At 35.4% G+C, this 21,874-nt stretch overlaps 1 protein-coding gene across 2 annotated transcripts in view; it reads right to left on the bottom strand.

The window, feature by feature from the left end:
- Positions 1-4,342: 4,342 nt before the first annotated feature.
- The window catches only part of LOC148941056 (uncharacterized), a 118,523-nt gene continuing 100,991 nt past the window's right edge, over positions 4,343-21,874 (bottom strand). The window contains exon 5 of one of the 2 annotated variants that reach the window (XM_089104929.1): positions 4,343-4,493. In XM_089104929.1, coding sequence (XP_088961055.1) covers position 4,493 — 1 coding nt within the window. In that variant the 3' untranslated portion in view covers positions 4,343-4,492. Of the gene's footprint in view, positions 4,494-11,363; positions 11,380-21,874 lie in introns of those variants that run through there. The other variant, XM_089104930.1, reaches the window with a different exon arrangement.

Here is a 21,874-nt window from a genome sequence, read left to right as displayed (position 1 = left end):
TAAGACCATGACTTAAAAAATGGCCATGACTCTTGGTTAACAATGAAGTTTATCAGAACCTATTTCTGTGTCTGTTATCGAGTGATTCAGAACAACAACCAATAATAGTGCCAGATGCGTTATAAAAAAAAAAGTACTATGGTATAAAAGTACTAAATTCAAAACAAAAAAATATATTTGAGTATGAATGCTAGAGAATCCAAATCATTAGTACTGAGCACTTCAGCGCATATGTAAATTAGTTCCCTAAGCCACACTGACTAAAAAATTCTGTTGTGGTAAACCCTAATTATACGTGGTGGTGGCACGCAGGGAAATTTTTTGGTGCGCGACACCAAAATTGATCAGCTGCGCACTGCTGATATATTGGTGTTTATTTACTTTTAGTATCTTTCGTTTATCTTTCAAAAATTTCAAAAACTAAAGTCGTACTACTTCTTATAAGAATTTTATTCATCTCCTAAGCTCAGGGGCGTCGTTTAGGGGTGGCAAGGGGGTGCAGTTGTCCCCCCAATAATATGGAGAGAAAAAATATTATACATCCCAAGCCCTTTGACTAACCAGATTCAGACCCTTCTTGCCCCTCCAATAAAAATGCTGCAGATTCGCCCCTGCCTAAACTTAAGTTCTTTTTCAGCTTCATTAGCATTATCAAACCATAGGCAAAATAAGAACGAGATATCATGCTTAACTTCTCAAAAACAAAACATTAGGGAATTACAATAAATTCTCTTGTACTATATCTCCATGACTTCTTTGTAGATCCTCGATAGAATCTGATTATCATGTTCTATTTCTTATTCTGTGTCTTGGATTTCCTAGTCTGGTAACCTTCATTTTACTTCTTTAACCACCCTAGACCTATGTGGCCATTTCCTTTCAATGCTCAAAAAAACCATGAATATGTCCACTTTACCATCGTTTTCCTTCAATGCCATAGCAATTAAACCCTGCAGTAACATTTTACCGTCTGGTTCACAACCTCTCTTCTTTAAATTTTGAGACCTGTTATAGCTTTCTTCTTATTTGCTTCATTGAACTAGAATAAACTTGATTGAACTAGAATGAACTAGAACTAGAATAAACTAGAATAAAATTCAAGGTACTTAGGTAATAAAAAAAACTCTTCTCTTGTAATCTTTGATTAGCTTCTAGTTTCGATGCATAAAAATACAGAAGTTTGCACGCCGTGGATTCAACATTGAACACTTAGCAGTAATTAACCGTCCTGCACTAATGAACTTTTTGACAACGACTGAGCTTTCATACCAAAGCTGCAATCAATGACAGCTCAGTCAAATATCTTTTCCAGAAGGCAATGATTGGATTGATTGGATCAACCACACCAGCAAGATACAAATCCCCTTAATATCAAGTCGCATTGTTATCTTCGTCCTGTTCTGTATTATCGCTGACATGACATATCATCTTATCAAGCAGATTTATTTTCTTTGACGCATAATCAAGAGGAAATTTAGAGTTGCTGGTCTTTTGAGAAAACCCAAAAGCCACACGACTTGTTCGATAGCTAATCCAATCAGAGGACCAGAGATTACAGCCCCTTTCTCAGCCTATCCATGGGCCCTTTCCCTTTCCCCTTGTACGAAAAAACTCCTGCGTCATTGGAATGTTCGCCAGAAATTGAAGTAAGGGGACATGGAATGTTGATTGGACAAATTTGGTCCATAGGAAATGGGATAAAGCCCCTTATGTCAGTGTTCAGATTCTCAGTTCAAATACTCATTAATTTCATGTAGATTGAATATTTTAAAGGCCAAAACGGCAACTGCCACCATGAGATCATCCCTTAAGAAGCGAAATTGAAACTTATTCCTCATCCTCTCTTACAGAAGCAAATTACACCTAATATCGTTTCGTTATTCCACAAGATGAATTTTTACGAGACTCTGACAGCAGAGCAATATTTAGGGTGGGAATGGATTCTCCCTCTATAGCATCAACCGTACTGCCGAAGGGAAAGTGTGTAAAAAATAGTTTAGTCTGGCACAACAAGGCAACAACTGTGACCACGCACTAACTACTTTCCTGAACAATGATTTTGAAAATGCCTGAACAGACTCTTCAGGTTTGGCTACTTTAAAATACTGGGCCACAGATCATGTTTGAACAAGTCATCTCCTGGATTATAGAAGGTTACTCGATGAAGAAGCAGAGGTGTTGTAGCTGATGTAAAGTCAGATACACTTTACTATACGGACTTAACAAGATATACAAAATAGACAAACTGTCCATTTCACTGTTTAAGGCTCTATCCATATGTATGATTCAAAATTGGATTTTTCTGTGTTTTCTGACTATAAGAGTTACCAGTTCCCTATTTCTAATTTCGTTTTTTTTTTTTAGAAAACTGAAGGTAAAGGTTCATATGAGCAAAAAAAACTACTACTACAAACAACTCACCGCAGCACCAAGCCGCCTTAGGCCAACACAGCTACGCACGCGTCTCCTCCATCCCAATCTTTCCAAAGCCTCCCTTTTTACACCCTCCAAGGACGTTTTTATTTTCTTTAAATTTTTCTTTATGACATCATCCCACCCCAGAGAAGGACGACCTGCTATCGTTTAGCCCTAGACGGTTGGCCGAAAAGGACAATCTTCGGCAATCTGTCAGCGTTCATCCGCACAACGCACCCTAGCCACCTCAACCCTTCTTTCATTATAGCCCTAGGAAGCGGTGTTGAACCACGTTTTTTGTACAGCCTACTGTTTTAAATTCGGTCAGTTAGCTGGGTACCCAGAACGATCCGTAAGCAATTTCTCTGGAAAACATCTAGCAAATCTTCATTCGCTTTTCGGAGCGCACATGCTTCAGAGCCATATTTGACCGCTGTCATCACTGTAGCTTCTAATATTCTAATCTTGGTTTTCAGGCTTATCTTCTTATTCTTCCAAACTTTTTAACTGTGAAAAAACACCCTAAGCCTTGGCTGTTCTACTTTTAACATCTTCACTGCTCCCATCGTCTTTACTAAAAATACTACCAAGGTAAGTATAAAGTGAAGCTGCCCTCCTGACCAATGTTTCCGTTACCCAGCGTCACCTTTTCATCTTCACTTATTCCTGGGAGCGGGGATTTTTTTTACGAATAAAGTGAATATACCACTTGATGCCCTTTTTTATGCTCTTTCCAAATATAATAATCATTTTTGACGGAAATGAATTTTACCCCAACCCCTATTTTCCAATTAAGGGTGTATATTTGCACATTAGGGGTGGGGGATCAAGTTTAAACTTAACTCCCATTTACATCATGAATAAAATATGTCCCCCCCCATGTCCAAATATAAACCCTGATTTGGTTTATATAGGGGTGGGGGTAAAATTCATTTCACACAAAAATGATTATTATATTTGGAAAGAGCATGAAAAAAGGCATTGAGTGGTATATTCACTTTATTTGTAAGTCAATAATATGATTTGGTAAAAATTTACCTCAATTGTTTTTCAGGTACAACCGCGTAAAAGACAAAGCGCAGCTAACCTACCTTGGGCCCCTTTTTAAGCTTTAGTTTTTAGTGAAATCACAACTTCCCAAGATTGAAGAATTATCAGAATTTCCAAAATAATACATAGCATACAAAACATGACTCACCGCCATAAAAACCTCGAACCCAGTAATTAATTAACTGGCTTAACTCACTAAATAGGTCATAGTGTGACACTACCATAATTTACCCCTATTGAAGAACATAAGAGCACGGAAATACCGAAAAATTTGATGGTTTTAGCTCAAGATACAATATTTACGCATGTCTACGTGTAGCCTGTAGGGAGTCTGAAGAAAACGCAACAATCAAATGAAAATTGAGCTGATGAGTAGGAGTGGGATGGAGATAATCACCGAAAATTTATTTTAGAGCCAATTTTTGGGAAGGAAGAGATTTTCTAAATAATTTTTCAATTTATTTATCTGAAGCTATTTTCTTTACAGTTGCCTCAAAGTTATAATTTCGATGAAATTACAGAGTTAATTATCTGCCAAGTGTATTTTCAGACATAGAATTTGAAAGGTTAAGTTACCTAGGCATTGTTCGAGGCTTTACTTTTCAGAACGAAGATATGGATTATGTTTCTTAAAAGAAAATTTTCTACCAAATTCTTCTATTTTAAATTAGTACAGTTCAAAGGGCGGTACACGTCATACAATTTTGGAAAACATACTATTTCGGAAACCCCCTAAAACTCGAGGCAAAGAAATTCTGACAACCCTCTAAGATATGGTTCTGATCTCTTATTCTTCTTTAATCAGGGTTCGACTACCCACATTCAAATCCACTAAACAGACCAAACCCCTAATACAAATAAGCGAATTAAAAAACTTAACGAAGAACTTAGATATTTTAACCCAAATTTACATTAAAAAGTAACAAATATTAAGACACAATCATCACACATTAAAAAATTCCAAATCTTCGTTTCCGTGGCTCCATGTTTCTAAAACGCGGTGAGGCAGTGGCTTATGGCACAAATTCCTGAAATAATAATTACCAATCAAAGGCGAAAAACGAACTAGAGGTATGGACAGCTGTACATTCATTAGTTTCAACAATAAAATCTACTCATTACTTCCGGATTCAGACAAATCAGCGCCGCTTCATTGGTCAATGTTCCATGATTCTGTGGCAGTGTTTTGGCTTTAATATGTGAAAATTCAGCTAGAGTAGGATTGTGAGTTTCTAAAATTCTATCAAACTTTTATTTAATCTATGATTATAAATGAGTTCAAAATTTTGCAAATATTTGACATTTTATTTTAACTCCTGATCAAACAGATCGAGATAATGATCTGAAAGTAAGGAATGATTAAAGTCAATAGTATCTGAAACTCTAAAAAAAGGAATTTTGGTAACAATTAGTGCATCAAAAGAATCACCTTTTTATGCTGATTCGAAATATATAAGTTTAATGTTACCGATCAAAAGCTACAAGCCCGAAAAAGTTGCCTAATCTTCCAAAAAGGGGAAACACCCTCCAAAAGGAATGACAATCACACCATTAGATTCACCATATCAGAAAACACTGCTGTATTTGTTTCAAGATTCTATTTACGAACATGGGGAATTCCGCTTTTTTCATGAAATTATATAAAAAGAGGCAGTAAGTCATTGTGTCAAGGGGAAGGGATGGGGCAGACGCCGAAAAAACGTATTTCAAAGCCCAAGTTGTCTGCCCCTTCCGTTGCGACAATCTTTATCTATGTAGCATAAAATATTATGTTTATTTGCCAACCGGGACAGAGGTAAAAAAGGCGAGGTGGGGGCAAATGCTACCAGAAGTTTTGTTTTCAGAGATTTTAAACTGTAATAATATTTCTATTTTCTTATTTATATACAAAATTTAAACGTACGTAATAATATATGTGCACAGTGTTTTAACATCATTGTAGAGGTTATTGTTGAGGTTGTAGAGGTTGCGACGGCTTCAACCACATAGAAGATCATAAGTCAAACAGAATTTCCATCCATACGAACCATACGAATAATTGCTCTTTCCGTCCATCCAAAATTCTGTTGTAAACACATTTTTTAGGACTTATTTAACAAAACTACTGTTCACTGGAAATTAAAGTTAGGATTGAAGTTACCAAGTATTTTGTAGTAGGTTGCATCAATATATGGCTAATTGTAGGAAGAGAAAAGCCCAGACAGATAGTCTATGTAATTGAGAGGCAAATGTATAAATGGCTGCGGCATGGGTAAATGGCGGGAGTAAGTATGACTCTCCTATTGGACACATACTTGTTTGTTAGTTTTCGGAAAAGCACGCCTTCTTAGAGTCTCAGGCATGTAGACAAAGAATTTAAAATTGACATAGGACGGTTAGACTGCCTGGTATGAGAGACAAACAAGGCACGCCCGCCTACGGTCTTAAGAAGGCTGACTAAGTTATTTAGGACTTATCTAACAAAACTACTGTTCACTGGAAATTTTAAATAAATATTCGAATTTTGTCCAAAATTTTAATTACAATCCGGCATTTTAATTCTTAAGCTGAAAAAGCGGGGCGCTATCAATTTTCACTAAACCCCAGTTAAACGTTCCCCTAGAAAATAACTCCCAGAAATTTTCTCCCCCCCCCCTAAAAAAAATCTCCCCGTGGAAAATCCATCCCCAAATGCATTTCCCAAAAACAAATACAACATGTAAAAAATGTGTAAATTTTATAATTTATAACAGTTTCTCCAGGAGCTGTGTGGGGGGGGGGGGGGTCATGTCACCCCTCGAGGAATAATTATTGGACCTTTCTACTATGCTGAACGAAATAGCTATTAAACATTTTTGATATAACTTTGGGGGGAAAAAGGGGCGTGAGGGGGAGGGGGGCTATTTGCCCTCCAATCTTTTTGGCCACTTAAAAAGGGCACTAAAACTTCTAATTTCCATTCGAATGAACCCTCCTAGATCTGCTAGGACAATTGGTTCAATACAATCACCCCCAGGAAAAAAACGAAAAAAATAAATATAAATAAAATAAACGGACATCCGTGATCTTTCTTCTGGCAAAGGTTTCAAAATTTGAAACTTTGTCGATAGGAACTTAAAACCTTTACAATTAGGTCCTCTGATATGATGAATCTGATGATGTAATTCGTCTAATTTGTTTGACTTTTTAGAGTTGTTTTCCCCCTTTTTCGAAAATGAAACAAATTTTCTCAGATTCATAACTTTTGACAGGATTAAACTTTATAAGTTTTATACATGTGAAATGAACACAAAAAGCCAATTATTTTGATGTAATAATTTTTATCAAAATTCCTTATTTTAGAGGTCCAGTTTCTATTTGGCTGAGTCGTTCCTTACTTAATTGTTATCCGCCATTCCAGGCGGATGGTAAGCACCGACGACTAACTATTATTAATGATAACCGAGTTCTGGAGCCCTGACATTCCACTCCAAAATTACTCTATAAAATCTTTCCTTATTTTTACATAGTTTGTTCTGCTTCAAGACATATTTTGCTGTTTATGGTTAATCCATTAGACTTCATATGGTGTTCTTCACACACAGTCATGAAGCAGTCGAAAATTAAAGATCCTGTACTTGGGATTAATGTATAAAAAGCGCCATCTCTTTCTAACTTAGTTGCTGTTTTGGGTTTAAAGGTGAGCTAATGAAACCAAAAGTAGACTTACTTACTTTACAATAATGACGAAAAGTAGGCTCATGAAAATAAACTTTTTCAAACTTTAGAATGGACTTTGTCTCAAGCATAGCATTTTTGGAGCTGGTCTTTGATGAAACATAATTTTATTTTTAAACCGTATTCTTACACCTAATATAGTCGAGTTTCAGAAAACCATCGTATTCAATACATTGACGATACCTACTTTCTATCCTATCGCTCCAGAAATTAGCAATTTGTCCATTGAAAACAAAAAAGTGAATCTTTAGTTTCAGCATCTTGAAAGTAAGTCTATCTACTTTTTATTAGTGTTTCCCCTTGTGCTTTTTTTTTGTTTTAGGTGGTTACTTCCTGTAAACTTAAGGATTTTATTAGTAGCTCATTTTTTGGCTTTATATCTAAATTCCAAAAAGCCTGAAAACGACGAGACGAAGAATCAATCGACATTTCGCTTAATTTAAAAATTGATGCCCGATAACCGATAGCTTTAGGTGAGCTTAAACATACTCTTCTCGTTATTTCTGTTTTTTACTAACCATTTTTTTAAACTACCGCCTAGCTTTAGACCTGAAGACCAACAAACTAATGTGTCCTGTGTTAAAAGAAAAGTTAATTTGTGGTATATCAGGCTCTAGGCTTTTAGCAGCCTGTCGCCATTAAATGTTATAAATTAAGGAAAATTTGCCACAAAAAATGCAATAAAAATTTAATTTAAAAAAAATTATCAAAAAAGAATAAAAAATAATCGTGACAAAAATAAAGGTGAAAACTTGTCATAAAAATACAAAAGATACGAAGTAAAATTACACGTAGTTTATTTAATAAAAAATGGCTATTTATCATTTCTGTCCAGATTTCAAGGATTCCTTCAGTTAACAATTCGCATGGCATTGAACCCATGTCCCCCCTCAAATTAAAATACCCGATGGTAGAAAGAACCCGGGTAGTGACATATAAAGCCCCTAGCGGCCAGGCACCATGAAAGATGTCATAAAAAAACGAGATTCCAAAAAGGAGTCTTACTTCTTAAGAGGTGGTTATTCTTCATTTCTGTCCAGGTTTATAGAATTCCTTAAATTTTCTTATCATCACAAATCGGCGTTAAAATTAAGACAGACTCACTAATAGAAATTGGTCTAAATAAGAAAAAAGAAGCCACTCTGTTTTACTGGTTACAATAAAGATAGATGAACACAGCAATAACTTAGAGAAGTGAACATCAAACTATGGCTATAAATGGGAGCATTTTAGAGGGGAGGGAGGCGTCGTCAGAAACATAAAACATTATTTTTGAAAAGAATATTAAATAAGAAAACTAACAGTGCTAATTTCATTTAGTTAAATATTTTCTTTTGAAAAGCCCCTAATCTGGAACAGTACCAAAAGTTTTAGGAGTTGACCACATCTGAAGGAAAAGTGGTAATATTATGTTTCTTATTTTATGCTCTTTTCAAAATCATGACTACTTCTCTGACAATGCACTCCCCCTCCCCCCGATGGTCCCAGATATTGCCCTAAGGTATAAGAAAGTACAAAAGATAAGATAAGGTACAAAAGTATAAGAAAAGGTAAAGGTCTAGATCTATATATTTAGTGGTTGACGGCTTCTGAGGGAAATATGTTATTAAAATAAAAGCTGTACCATTTGATTCTTTATTTTATGATCTTTCCTAAAAACCTAATTGCTTTTCTGACAATGTACTTCAAACAGCTTGGGGTTACGAACTGTAAGTAAGAAGCCAATAGCAACTGGAACTAGAAAGACCGGAGTTTTGATATCAATTTAAACATCAAAATAATCGACTTTTCAAGTTGATTAATTGAAAAAACTTTGTCCAAAAACAAGTTTTTCAAAGACAATTAAATAGCTTAATTAAGCCAAAAATGAGCAGAAATAAAAGTCAAATCAAGGGTAAAACTACCACAAATCACTATGAATATATAAATGAAACTCAAAACGAACAGAAATTAACGTTAGTAGGGCTTATAACCCCAATGCTTTCTAAAGACCAGAACATAATATGCGCTTTACTGAAAAAACAAAAGAACGTTAATTGGCAGTTAAACCCTACCATTGTTAATTTTTACTCGTTTTGACTTTGACTCGACTATTAATTGTAAATTCTGTTCGTCTTGAGTTTATTTACTGATAGTGATTTGAGGTAGTTTTACGCTTGGAAGACACTTTGACTTTATTTCTGCTCATTTTTGGCTTAATGGAGCACTTTGCTTTTCTTTGAAAATTTGTTTCGTGGAAAACGTTTTTTAAATTAATTTATATTCGTTTTATTTACAGTCTTTTTCATTAAAAAAATAAAACAAATTCGGTTTTATTCAATAAGAACCCCTAGTTTGGCTTGCTATTTGCATATTGGGAGAAACTTTTTCAACAATTTTTATTCCTGACACAAATAGTATATTTTATACTATTTTAGTATATAGTATTAAAATTATACACATAGTGCCTCCTGGCTAGTTCAAAATCCCCCACAAGTTACTCTTAAAGGTCTAACTTAATAATATAAATTGTTCTTGAGATATTGCTTTGTCACCTCTTTGAAAGTTCGATTGATTGTTTTGAATTAGTTCAACATATTCCTTATAGTTGATTACTGAAGACATTGTTATGTGCTGTTGGGACTATTGGTTACAAAATGGCTATTTCCTAATTTCAAGCGAATGTGCTTGGGGGAGTGAGGATGTCATAGAGAAGGGGAAAGGACTATTTTCCCTCCATCATGTTTGACTCTTAAAAGGGAACTAGAACTATACAGTTTCAATCAAATGAGCCTCCTGTAAAGTTCAGAGGACCACCCCTTCCATAAAAACCTAACTAGCAACTCTTACCCCCGGACTCTGGAGGGGGGGGGAGAGTTGTGTCAACCCCAAAGGCTTTGTTATGCGATCTTTGGACTATATTGGAACAAATGGCTATCTTGAAATTTCTATCGGAAGTCTCTGGGAAAAAGATGACGTGGGGGGGGGTAGCTGCCCTCCAATAATTTTGAATGTTAAAAAAGAGCACTTAAACTTCCCTTTTCCAATCTAATGAGCACCCTCCGAACTTTATATGACAATCCTTTCCATAAAATACTTTATTTTCGACGTAACACCTTAAATTAGGTATCCTTTTCTTAGACCACACTGCCGTTCTATGACGAACAAATAGACGTTCAAATGGGATAAATCTATTGATTTAGACAGTCGAAAAACAGGTAAAAAGTCCAGATATTTCGATCACATATACAGCGACCGTCACGAGTAGAAATACTAAAACAATAAAATTGAAACTAACATAATTGTACAAAATACAATAAATAGCTTTTTGAGTCATTCACAAAATAATGAACTTCCGGATTATTCACTAGATTTTTTTCAGAGAGAGTTCAATGACAAAGTCTTGATGTAAATTTCCTTTTTTAATCTTGCCCAAATGTAAAACAAATTTCCATTACAAGTGGCAAAGCCTTCCGTGTCTTCTAATTGCATAAGTAAAGAACGATGTTGGCAAAATGTATTATTTTTTTCCGTACCCGGGCACTTCGCATCGAAGGAGTTGTTTAGAAACTTCGAAAAGGGCTCATTCGATTGGAAATTGGAGTGGCCTCCATCTGTTTTTAGGCTCTTCATCAGCACTGTCTGGATGATGAGGTCTGGAGCCAATCCAGCCCAATAACGATCACTTCGTCGGGCAATAAACTTGCCGCTTGCAAACTGTCCGAAGAGCTGTGGATTCGATGTTTCAAGTTCCTGCATCATCTGAAGAAAAAGACGAACTGACTTGGCATAAAGATTATGCCCCGCAGCTGCAAGGTATGGGAGCATTCAGAAAGAGAGGATAAGTAGAGATCCCAGTCTCCAGTCCTTTCTGCTTTCAAAAACTTCCAAAAGATCGAAACCATTTCGGAATACTGCATGAATAGTTTCGCAGTTCTGCTGGATTTCAGAGACAATTTTAAGGCTTCGAGGCGTAGCGAAATCGCCTGAAGGGCTTCGTGATTAGCCACTTCTTCCACAGAAATCTTTCCATCCACTAAATCGTCATAGACGCTGGAGACTCGTACAAGATCTTCGTGGTCGGAAGGTCTCTCGCCATACGAAATTGAATAAGCCATGCACAAAAATGAAATATTCAGTGATGCGTCGACTAGCTCGTGCGCTCTTACTACTCTTGCAACCGCTTTGCCGCTGAAAATGTGTTTCACTGTATTCTCCGTGTTTCACTGTATTCCGAACCTATGGGGTAGCAGAACCTCTATAGATCTCCTGTATTAACATTTGTAAACATTTTCACATGCTTTCTACCCCTACCCTGTATATTTCCCTTTTTCCCCTCCCTCCCCCCCATTTCCCCGTTTTATGTTAATCAATTTTTTTATATCATTTTAGTTCTCAATTTCGTAATCACCAGATAGGAATACCCCAGAAAAAATCTTTCAAACCGTTTTCTACCCCTACCCTGTATTCTTCTCTTTTCTCCCCTCTTTCCCTTGTTCCCCCGTTTTCCGTATTACTCTTTTTCTATTCTGAATTTTAGATGTCAATTTCGTAATCAGCGTATGTGAAAACCTCAGAAAACTCACTTTAAACTATTTTCTGGGCATGTTCGGCATTTTTCCCATTTTCCCTCACATTTCCCCCTTTTGCCCTGTTTTTAGGGTACTCGCCCCACTCGGATTTATGGGGACTTTTAGTATGTTGTACAGAATTTTTTTCTGATCATTTTGGTACCATTTTCGTTTATATTGCAATTTTTTCCGGGTTTGACACTTTTTTGAGCTAAAAGTCCTGGACTAGGAGAGTAATTGACCTCTGTCCCACGCCCACCATAAAAAATACAAATGAATGTGCATTGTCAATTTAATATATATATATACTGATATTTAGTATTCAAAATGTTAATATTATTTGATTTACTAAAGTTAGAAATGTAAAAACATTTATATTTTTTCAGTAAAGTGTAAATTATGTTCTGGCCTTGGAAAGGCATAGGAGTTTTGAGCCCAACTTATGTTAATTTCTGCTCGTTTTGAGTTTGACTCAGTTATTTATTGTAATTTCTGTTCGTTTTGGGATTCATTTATTTATCATTGCTGATTTGCGGTAGTTTCACGCTTCGTAGATTATTTGATTTTTGCTCATCTTTTGTTTAATGGAGTAAAAACACATACAAATAGACAATTCGGACATGCAAACCGACAAAAACAGGTACTGGGAAAAGCAAACACCCGCCCAGACATACAGACAAAGAGAGCGATAGAGACAAAAACCCATACAAATACATAGATTCAGACATACAAACCAACAAAGACAATTTTCTGATGACTATAAAAATATCCTAGGTTATGTGTTTATGGATGTGTAATAGTGAACTTCAAGCAATAAACATCTTTAAGCTTAACATTTCATTTATTTATAGACCTGTTACTAGAAGCAGTCACGCTGCCAGTTTCCAATTAAGCTATGATGGATGACAATATTGAAATACAAGTATCCTTTTACTGTGATTGTATCATCTGTAAAGGGCACTATCATGATTTTACCAACTCGTATGAGTCTAATTCAATCAACTTAGAACATGAGGACTTTGAATGGAGATGAAAGATCAAAATCTCAACGATGGTATTGGAAAAAAACGATGGCATACAAGAATGAGATCACGACGAGAAAAATAAAAGATCAAGAAAATCATGGTCCCCCTACAGGAATTCTTCACATTTCTAGAGAAATAACAGAGAAGATTTATATAAAAGAAATTTGACATAAGTGAATTCATTACCGTCTTCATTATGGAAAAAGTCAGATTGATCAATTTATGTCTAATCTCATTACTGATGATACTTATAAGAGTGTATTGCTTATATATTTGCAATAAATATTTATTACCCAATTTTCCATTGTAAATTTTTGATGGGGTAATATGACATTAGGTTGTTAAATTAGTTAAAATTTCAATCTTAAATCAAGGAATTGTCTTACAACGGGAACTTACCAAGTAGCGTAGTTGAGTTTGTTCTATGCAAAAGTACAGTTATATTAAATTTTGATACTTATGTACCAATTAAAAGACTTGGAATTTACCAAGTAGCTGAGTTTGTTCTATTCAAAATTACTTTTTTTTAATTAGTTTTTTTTTGTTACTCCAAAACTACAAAATATCCTAGGTCTTCTGTTTAAGGATACATCCTAACAACTGTTCTTACAAAATACAAAGTCCTTGTAAAAAAAACTTTTTACAAAAAAGTTATTCTTAAAAAACATACATACATCCTAAAAGATCACAAATTTTTCTTACACTTTACAAAATGCATCCTAAAAAATCAGAGATTGTTCTTACAAAATGTAAAATACTGGTTACAAAACAAAAAAATATTTCATATAAAGCAAAAAATGATTCTTACAAAATAAAGACATCCTAAGAAATCACATATTCTTCCTACATTATACAAAATACTACACACGAAATCAAAAATTCTAACAAAATAAGAATACATCCAAAAAGATAATAAATTCTTCTTACAAATACAACATACTTATTGCAAAACAAAAATACTTCTTACAAAACAAAAATACATCCTAAGAAATCACAATTTCTTTTTATATTATACAAAATACTTCTTGCGAAACAAAATACGAAATGCATCTTACGAAACAAAAATAATTCTTACAAAACGAAAATATATCCTAAACAATCACAAACTGTTCTTACAATATACAAAATATATGATAAGGAATCAGAGACTGTTCTTACAAAATGCAAAATACATGTAGGAAAACAAAAATACTTGTTACAAAGCAAAAAAATCTTGCGAAAAAAAAAAATTCTAAACAATCAGAAATTCTTAATACAAAACATAAAATACTTTTTACTAATACTTCAAACTTCTTAAATTAATTCCTAAAAAATAAAAATACATCCTAAGAAATTACAAATTCTTCTTCAATAAAACAAAATAATTCTTACAAAACAAATATACTTCCCAAAAGATCACAAATTCTTTTTAAATAATACAAAATACTTCTTAAAAAACATAAAAAATAATTCTTACAGAACAAAAATACATCATAAGAAATCAAAAATTCTTCTTACGAAACATAACATATTTCTTACTAAACGAAAATACACCCTAAACAATCACATACGGTTCTTTCAAAATACAAAATACATCCTAAGAAATCAGATATTGTTCTTAGAAAATATAAAATACTTGTTACGAAAAAATACTTCAAAAGTAAAAATATATTCTAAAAAATAACCAATTCTTCTTACATCTTACAAAATACTTCTTACGAAATAAAAAAAATATTCTTACAGAAGAAAGATACATCATAAAAAATCAGAGATTCTTCTTACAAAATACTAAATACTTCTTACAAAACGTTTAATTTCATATTCTCGGTAGCAAAACTACAAATATAACAAAAAATGAACCTAGGGTACATGGAACCAAGAGATAAAAAAAACATTTTAATTACACCTCTTTGGTAGCAAAAATCAAATATAATGAAAAATCTTAATTAGAGCTAAGGTATATAAATCCAAGAGACGAAAAACATTTCAATTTTGTCTCCTTGGTAACAAAATTTCCAAATATAAAGAAAAATCTTGGAAAACCACAGTTTTTAGGTATAAATAGTCCTAATACACATGGGTCCAAAGAGATGAAAAACTAGTGTCAATGACCAACCATAGAGTACTACAGAGTCACCCGCATAAAAAAAAACTCTCAATGAGTTACACATTTAAAAAAGTATAGATGGCGATACCTTTTCACTACCCAATCTGCTGGCATCTTTACATCTTTACTTATCGATGGCAGCACACCCACTCAGACATACGGGCATAGTGAGAGAGAAATGCAAAACGTTAGGTTCGTTTAGGTTCACTTACCGTGACGAGCCTCGCTAAGTGAATTATTTATTAGACTCACAACTAGACTCATATGAGTTGGTAAAATCATGACAGTGGCCTTTACAGATGATACAATCACAGTAAAAAGATACTTTTATTTCAATATTGTCCTCCATCATAGCTTAATTTGAAACTAGCTGTGTGATTGCTTCAGGTAACAGGTCTATAAATAGATGAAATGTTAAGCTTAAAGATGTTTATTGCTTAAAGCTCACTATTACACATCCATAAACGTATGCTTAGGATGTTTTGACAGTGTTGAAATATCAAAATAATTGTCTTTGTCGGTTTGTATATCTGAATCTATGTGTTTGTATGTCTTTTTATCTCTCTCACTCCCTTAGTCTGAATGTTTGGGCGGGTATATGCTTTCCCCAGTGCCTCTTTTTGCCGGTTTGCAGGTCTGAATTGTCTATTTGTGTGTGTTTTTGTCTCTCTCAGTATCTAAGCCTGTGTTTCTGGGCGGGTGTTTGGTTTTACCAGTGGCTGGGTTTGTCGGTTTGTATGTCTGAATCCATGTATTTGTATGCGTTTTTGTCTCTCCAACTCTCTCGGTATGTATGTCTGGGCGGGTGTTTGCTTTTCCCAGTGCCTTTCTTTGTTGGTTTGTATGTCTGAATTGTCTATTTATATGCGTTTTTGTCGCTCTCACTATCTAAGCCTGTGTGTCTGGGCTGGTGTTTACTTGTCCCAGTGCCTGTCTTTGTCGGATTGTGTGTATGAATTTATATGGTTGTATGCGTTTTTGTCTCTCTCACTCTCTAAGCCTGTGTGTCAGAGCGGGTGTTTACTTTTCCCAGTGCCTGTCATTGTTACAAAACACATACATTATTCCTAGGGCAGAACTTAGGTAGATAATCATAGACTTAAGGGATGAAAGATTAGATTGATTTTGGGTTGTCGCGTGACAAACAATGTCCACTGGACTTACATGCAAAATATGGGACTAATTTGCTTTGGCTTCATCTTATGGTACTTCTCAATGATAGAGACCACACTCAAGTTCTTGATCTGAGCAAAACCAATTTCTTTGTCTTCATTCAGAGATAATTAGCTTAGTCTCAGTGAGATAAACTACAATGAAGTTATATTTTACTTAATCATCTAATGTATAGAGTTGGTTAAGTTAGGTTAGGTATTTAATATAATGCGTTCTGGATGGCCTGCTTTCCATAATTCTTTTTTTTTTAGTTTCCATAATTTTGCTACTAAAGTAGTATATTCTCATCATATTATTGGTATGTTTCGTTGATTTTGAATTAAAATCAAGTATTTTGCAGTAGGGCATCAAGACATGGCTAATCATAGGCAACGCGCGAGCGCTGCCTAAGTAAAGAACGATGTGGGCACAATGTGTTTTTTTTTCTCCATACCCAGGCACTTCGTATCGAAGGAGTTGTCGAAGAAAGTTCAAAAAGGGCTCATTTGATTGAAAATTGGAGTGGCTAGGGCCGTTTTTGATAGTGATTGGAGGGCAACTAGCCCCCCCACACATCATTCCCCCAAACACATCCAATCATAATTTTGAGATAGCCATTTTGTTCAGCGTAAATGATTTCCAGATAGAAAATATGTTTTTGAGAAGGACACTCCCCCACCACCCTCAGGGCAAGGGTTGTAAGTTATGCCCTGAGAGTATATGAGATTTTTATAGAAAGCTTTGTCGTAGAAACTTATAAACGGGCTCATTCGTTTGAAAACTGGTAGGCCTACGGCCCTTCTGATTAGTCGAAAGTATTTTAAGGGCTAATAGGACCCCCCACGCTAAGCCCTCCCCCAAACACAGCCAATCCAAATTTTGAGATAGCCATTTTGTTCAGCGTAGTTGATTTCCAGATAGAAAATATGTTTTTGAGGAGGACACTCCCCGTCAACCCTCAGGGCACGGGTTTTAAGTTATGCCCTTGGGGCATATAAGGTTTTTATAGAAGGCGTTATCGTTGAAAATTCAAAACAGGCTCTTTCGATTGGAAATTCAAAGGGCTAGTACCCTTTTTAATAGTCTAAAGTAATTGGAGGGCAACTTGCCCCCCCCACGCCTATCATTCCCCCAAACACATCCACTCAATATTTTGAGATAGCCATTTTGTTCAGCTTAGTTGATTTTCAAATAGAAAATATATTTTTGAGGAGGATACTCCCCCACAACCCTTAGGGCAAGGGTTTTAAGTTATGCGCTGGGTGCATATAAGGTTTTTATAGAAGGTGTTGTCGTAGAAACTTCAAAAAAGGCTCATTCGATTGGAAATTCAAAGGGCTAGTAGCCTTTTTACTAGTCAAAAGTGATTGGAGGGCAATTAGCCCCCACCCACGCCCATCATTCCCCCAAACACATCCAATCGAAATTTTGAGATAGCCATTTTGTTCAGCGTAGTTGATTTCCAGGTTGAAAATGTTTTTGAGGAGAAAACTCCCCCACATCCCTCAGGGCAAGGGTTTTAAATTATGCCCTGGGGACCTATAATGTTTTTATAGAAGGCGTTGTCGTAGAAACTTCAAAACAGGCTCATTCGATAGAAAATTCAAAGGGCGAGTACCCTTTTTAATAGTCGAAAGTGATAGGAGGGCACCTATTCCACCCCCACCCCCCACGCCAATCATTCCCCCAAACACATCCAATCAAAATTTTGAAATAACCATTTTGTTCAGAGTAGTTGATTTCCACATAGAAAATATGTTTTTGAGGAGAACACTCCCCTACATCCCTCATGGCAAGGGTTTTAAGTTATGCCCTGGGGGCATATAAGGTTTTTATAGAAGGAGTTGTCGTAGAAACTTCAAAACAGGCTCATTCGATTGGAAATTGAAAGGGCTAGTACCCTTTTTGATAGTCAAAAGTGATTTGAGGGCAACAAGCCCCCCCCCACGCCCATCATTCCCCCAAACACATTCAATCAAAATTTTGAGATAGCCATTTTGTTCAGTGCAGTTGATTTCCAGATAGAAAATATGTTTTTGAGGAGGACACTCCCACATCCCTCAGGGCAAGGGTTTTAAGCTTTGCCCTGAGGGATGTGGGAGTGAAAAATACAAATGAATGTGCATTGTCAGTTTAATATACATATACAGATATTTAGTAATCAAAATGTTAATATTATTTGATTTATTAAAGTTATAAAAGTAAAAACATTTATATTTTTTCAGTAAACTGCAAATTTTGTTCTGTCCTTGGGAAGGCGTAGGGGTTTTGCACCCAACTTAGGTTAATTTCTGCTCGTTTTGAGTTTGACTCGGTTATTTATTGTAATATCTGTTCATTTCGGGTTTCATTTATTTATCGATGATGATTTGTGGTAGTTTCACGCTTGGTAGATTATTTTATTTTTGCTCATTTGTTGTTTAATGGAGTTCTTTATTTTTCTTCGTAAAACTTATTTTGTGGAAAAAGTTTTTTTTTAATTAATTGTAGAAAAAAGACAAGACAGATAGTCCGAGTAGTTGAGAGGCTAAAATGTTTAAATGGACGAGTCCGTTGATTTGAATTAAAAATCAAGTATTTTGCAGTAGGGCATCAAGACGTGGCTAATTGTGGAAAAAAGACAGGACAGATTATTTAAGGTTGTTGTCCAACTGAACAACAAACAGTTTAACCATATTTAAATTTTGTATGCAAAGGTAAATATCGATAGGAGGCATATTTTTTTTAAAAGGAGAACAGCATGGAACTGCTTTAGGATATGCTTTAAGTTTAGTCAAACATTGTCAAGATCATTCTTTAAATTGTTAATGAGTGAGTCAACTATAATGTCAGAAGGAGTAGATGTTTGACAAAGGTTAAGTAATGTCAAATCATCCGCAAATTTAAAAGAGTTGTCAAAACTTGGTAAAATATTATTAAAAACAATTAAAACTGCTAAAGGACCTAATTTAGTCCCTTGAGGTGTTCCACAGGAAATCAAGGAAAAAGCTGATGAATTCCCTTTAGAGGGGACTAGACAATGTTCACGGCAAGACAAAAAAACTGACTACTATACGTAAAACAAAATCTCTGGCACCTAAAGGCTTTGTATTATCAATAACTGTCTGATGATCCAAGTTGTCAAAGGCTTTGCCAATGTCAGCAAAAAACAGCCTCAACGCAGGAACTATTTAACTCAAGATGTCTGAAAGCAGTATCAAGTATATAAATTAAGCAATGCGTGGTGCTATGATTCATCCTAAAGCCCAATTAATTTGGTTTTCGATATTAGTCTTAAGTCAGAGGGAACTTTTGGGGTTTTAGTTTTCGATTTAGGTGATATAATAACTCGTTTAAAACACACTGGAAATATACCATCTACAAAACATTGGTTAAAAATAGCAGTTAGAGGTACACTTTAAATACTGGGCACATTCCACAATCAATTTGGTAGGTATATCACCTCGGTATAGCCTACTGACTTATTTGTGTAAAGATTTTCGAGTTTAAGTTGGGTCTGACGTATTTCAATCACAGGAATGTTACTCACTGCATTGTTGGCTGGCATATGTTGGAGTGGCGGGTGAATTTTACAAATTGAAGGAAAATGATCATTTATGATATCCGTACTCACTGGGTAACCATTACTATCCAGTAAGAAAAATTTGAAGAGACCTTTCCCATGGCATCTTGGACACTTTTGTGGAATTTCTTAGGGTAAAAACACAATAACTTATTGAGCACGTGAGCATCATGCTCCTTTCCTGATTTAAGGATTTCACTAACAACAATGTTTCGAAGTTTCCGAGATTCTTGGAAAAATCCTTCCTTAGAGAGTTTATCAAGTTCATTTATTAGGCACAACACTTTTTTTTTATCCACGGTTTGCAGATAGATTTGCGAGTAACTTTTTACTGGAAAGGTGTCACAGCATAACTGGAAAAGTTCAGCTGAAAACTTACAAGCCATTTCATTACCATTGGTAAGACATAGGATATTGGCGCAAGATTGGGAGCTAAGTTTTACTTTGAAATGAGCGACCTTCTCGTCAGTAATGGGTTTATATGAATAACTGATTAATTTGGTCTATTTTGGACAAAATGAGTATCTAAAAAATTTGATCGGATTCAATTGAAAAAACGAGGGATGGTGGGAGAGGGGGGCTAGTTGCCATCGGATCATTTTTAAATCTCAAACAGGGAACTAGAACTTTCAATTGCTAGTCATTTGAGTCCCCTCCAAAATTTACCTCTTCCATAAAAACTTTATATACCCCTGGGGCATAAGTTACAACCCTTCCCCAGAGCTCTGGGTGAAGGGGGGTTATGTTGGCCCCGAAATTTTGTTATCTGACCCTTGGATTATTTAAAACAAAATAGCTATCTCAAAATTTTGATTGAATACATTTTGGGAATAGAGGGTGCATGTGAGCGGGGGGGGGGGGGTTAGATGCCCTCCGGTCCCTTTTGACTCTTTGCCCCTGGACTTCCGGGGGCTGTATCGACACCGAAGTTTTTTTATTTAATCTTCAAACTATTTTGAACAAAATGGCTATCCTAAAACTTTTATCAGATGCATTTGGGGAAAAGGGCCCTAGGGGAGGGGGCTAGTTGCCATTGGATCATTTTTGATTCTTAAAAAGGGAATTACAATTTTGAATTTCTAATCATTTGAGTCCCCTCCGAAGTGTATACGACCTTCTCTTCCAAAAAAAATCTTATATACCCCGGATATAAGACCCTGCTTAAAACCCTGCTCCAAAGCTCGGGGGAGGGAGCAGATCTTTGAACTTTTTAAAACAAACTGGCTATGTCAAAATTATGATCGGATACACTTGGGAAAAAGAGGGTGTGTGTGTGTGTAGGGGCGAGGGGGGGGGGGGGGTAAATACCCCCGATCAGTTTTGAATAATAAAAAGGTACCTAGAAATTTTAATTTTCAATAAAAAAAAAACCCTGATGTTTGTGCACCAGCACTAGAATACCATATATTTAAAATACAAGATTCGTTCCTTCTAAATATGATTCGGGTAGAGATTAAACGTCCCCTAATTGAGGTCAAATACCGCTTCCAAGAGTCTAAATCTTTAAACAGCAAAAAGGGAAACTGCATTCTAGCTTCAGTCAAACAACGACGCCAGTAATTAGATTTTCACTAATATAATTAATTGGTAGCAAAAAAAATGCCCCGCACGATATTTCTAAGGAAGCTTAAACGTCAAAAAACAGTATGAATGCTTGAATCATGAAAAATATTTAAAAGAGATTACAGGACAAAAGATTTACATCCTTGGCCCTCTTGGGCCAATGGCAGGCAGTCCTTACAGCGCAGGACGAAAGAACTGCGTTTGGTAGTGGGGTAAATGTGCCTTTTTTTAATCTTAAGTCTGACCTGAAACAGTCAATACATCAGACCTAGAGAGAGTCAGGCGAAATTATTGTATTTTGGTCACCGTTATTGTCATTGAAGTGACCCGTTCCTGTGCAACTAAGCATGTAAGTTCAATAAATCTATTGTCTTTTTTATCTGTGTTTATTTCATTTATATGTCTGCGTCTAGTCCAATAATAGGTAATTAGTTCTTAAGTCTCCAAGGTAAATACTCCCAAAGGAATCTGATCTCCAGATAGCCCAAGAAAGAAGATGCCACATTTATGTGTCTACATATTAAATTTTATCTAATTAGTTGAAAGCGGCGCTAGCCTAGTCGAAACAATCTCCAGCACTATAAGCGACACTATCGGAGAAATTTCTATCACCAAAAGTAGCAAATCTTCTGTCGCTACAAATAATGAATTTTTCTATCGCTACAAATGGCGCGTGTCGGAAATTGGAGGAAAACTGCGAACTAGTTAGGCTATTTAAACTTTGTGATTTGAATTTAATGGTTGGAAGGACATAGACACATCAATAAATTGATTA

The sequence above is a fragment of the Artemia sp. Qi Xiang Cuo genome, chromosome 19 (genome assembly GCF_049724085.1).
Source record: "Artemia sp. Qi Xiang Cuo chromosome 19, ASM4972408v1, whole genome shotgun sequence".
In the NCBI taxonomy this organism is placed as follows: Eukaryota; Metazoa; Arthropoda; class Branchiopoda; order Anostraca; family Artemiidae; genus Artemia; species Artemia sp. Qi Xiang Cuo.
The sequence above is the reverse complement of the archived record's forward strand: the minus strand, read 5'-3'. Positions and strand labels throughout refer to the sequence as shown.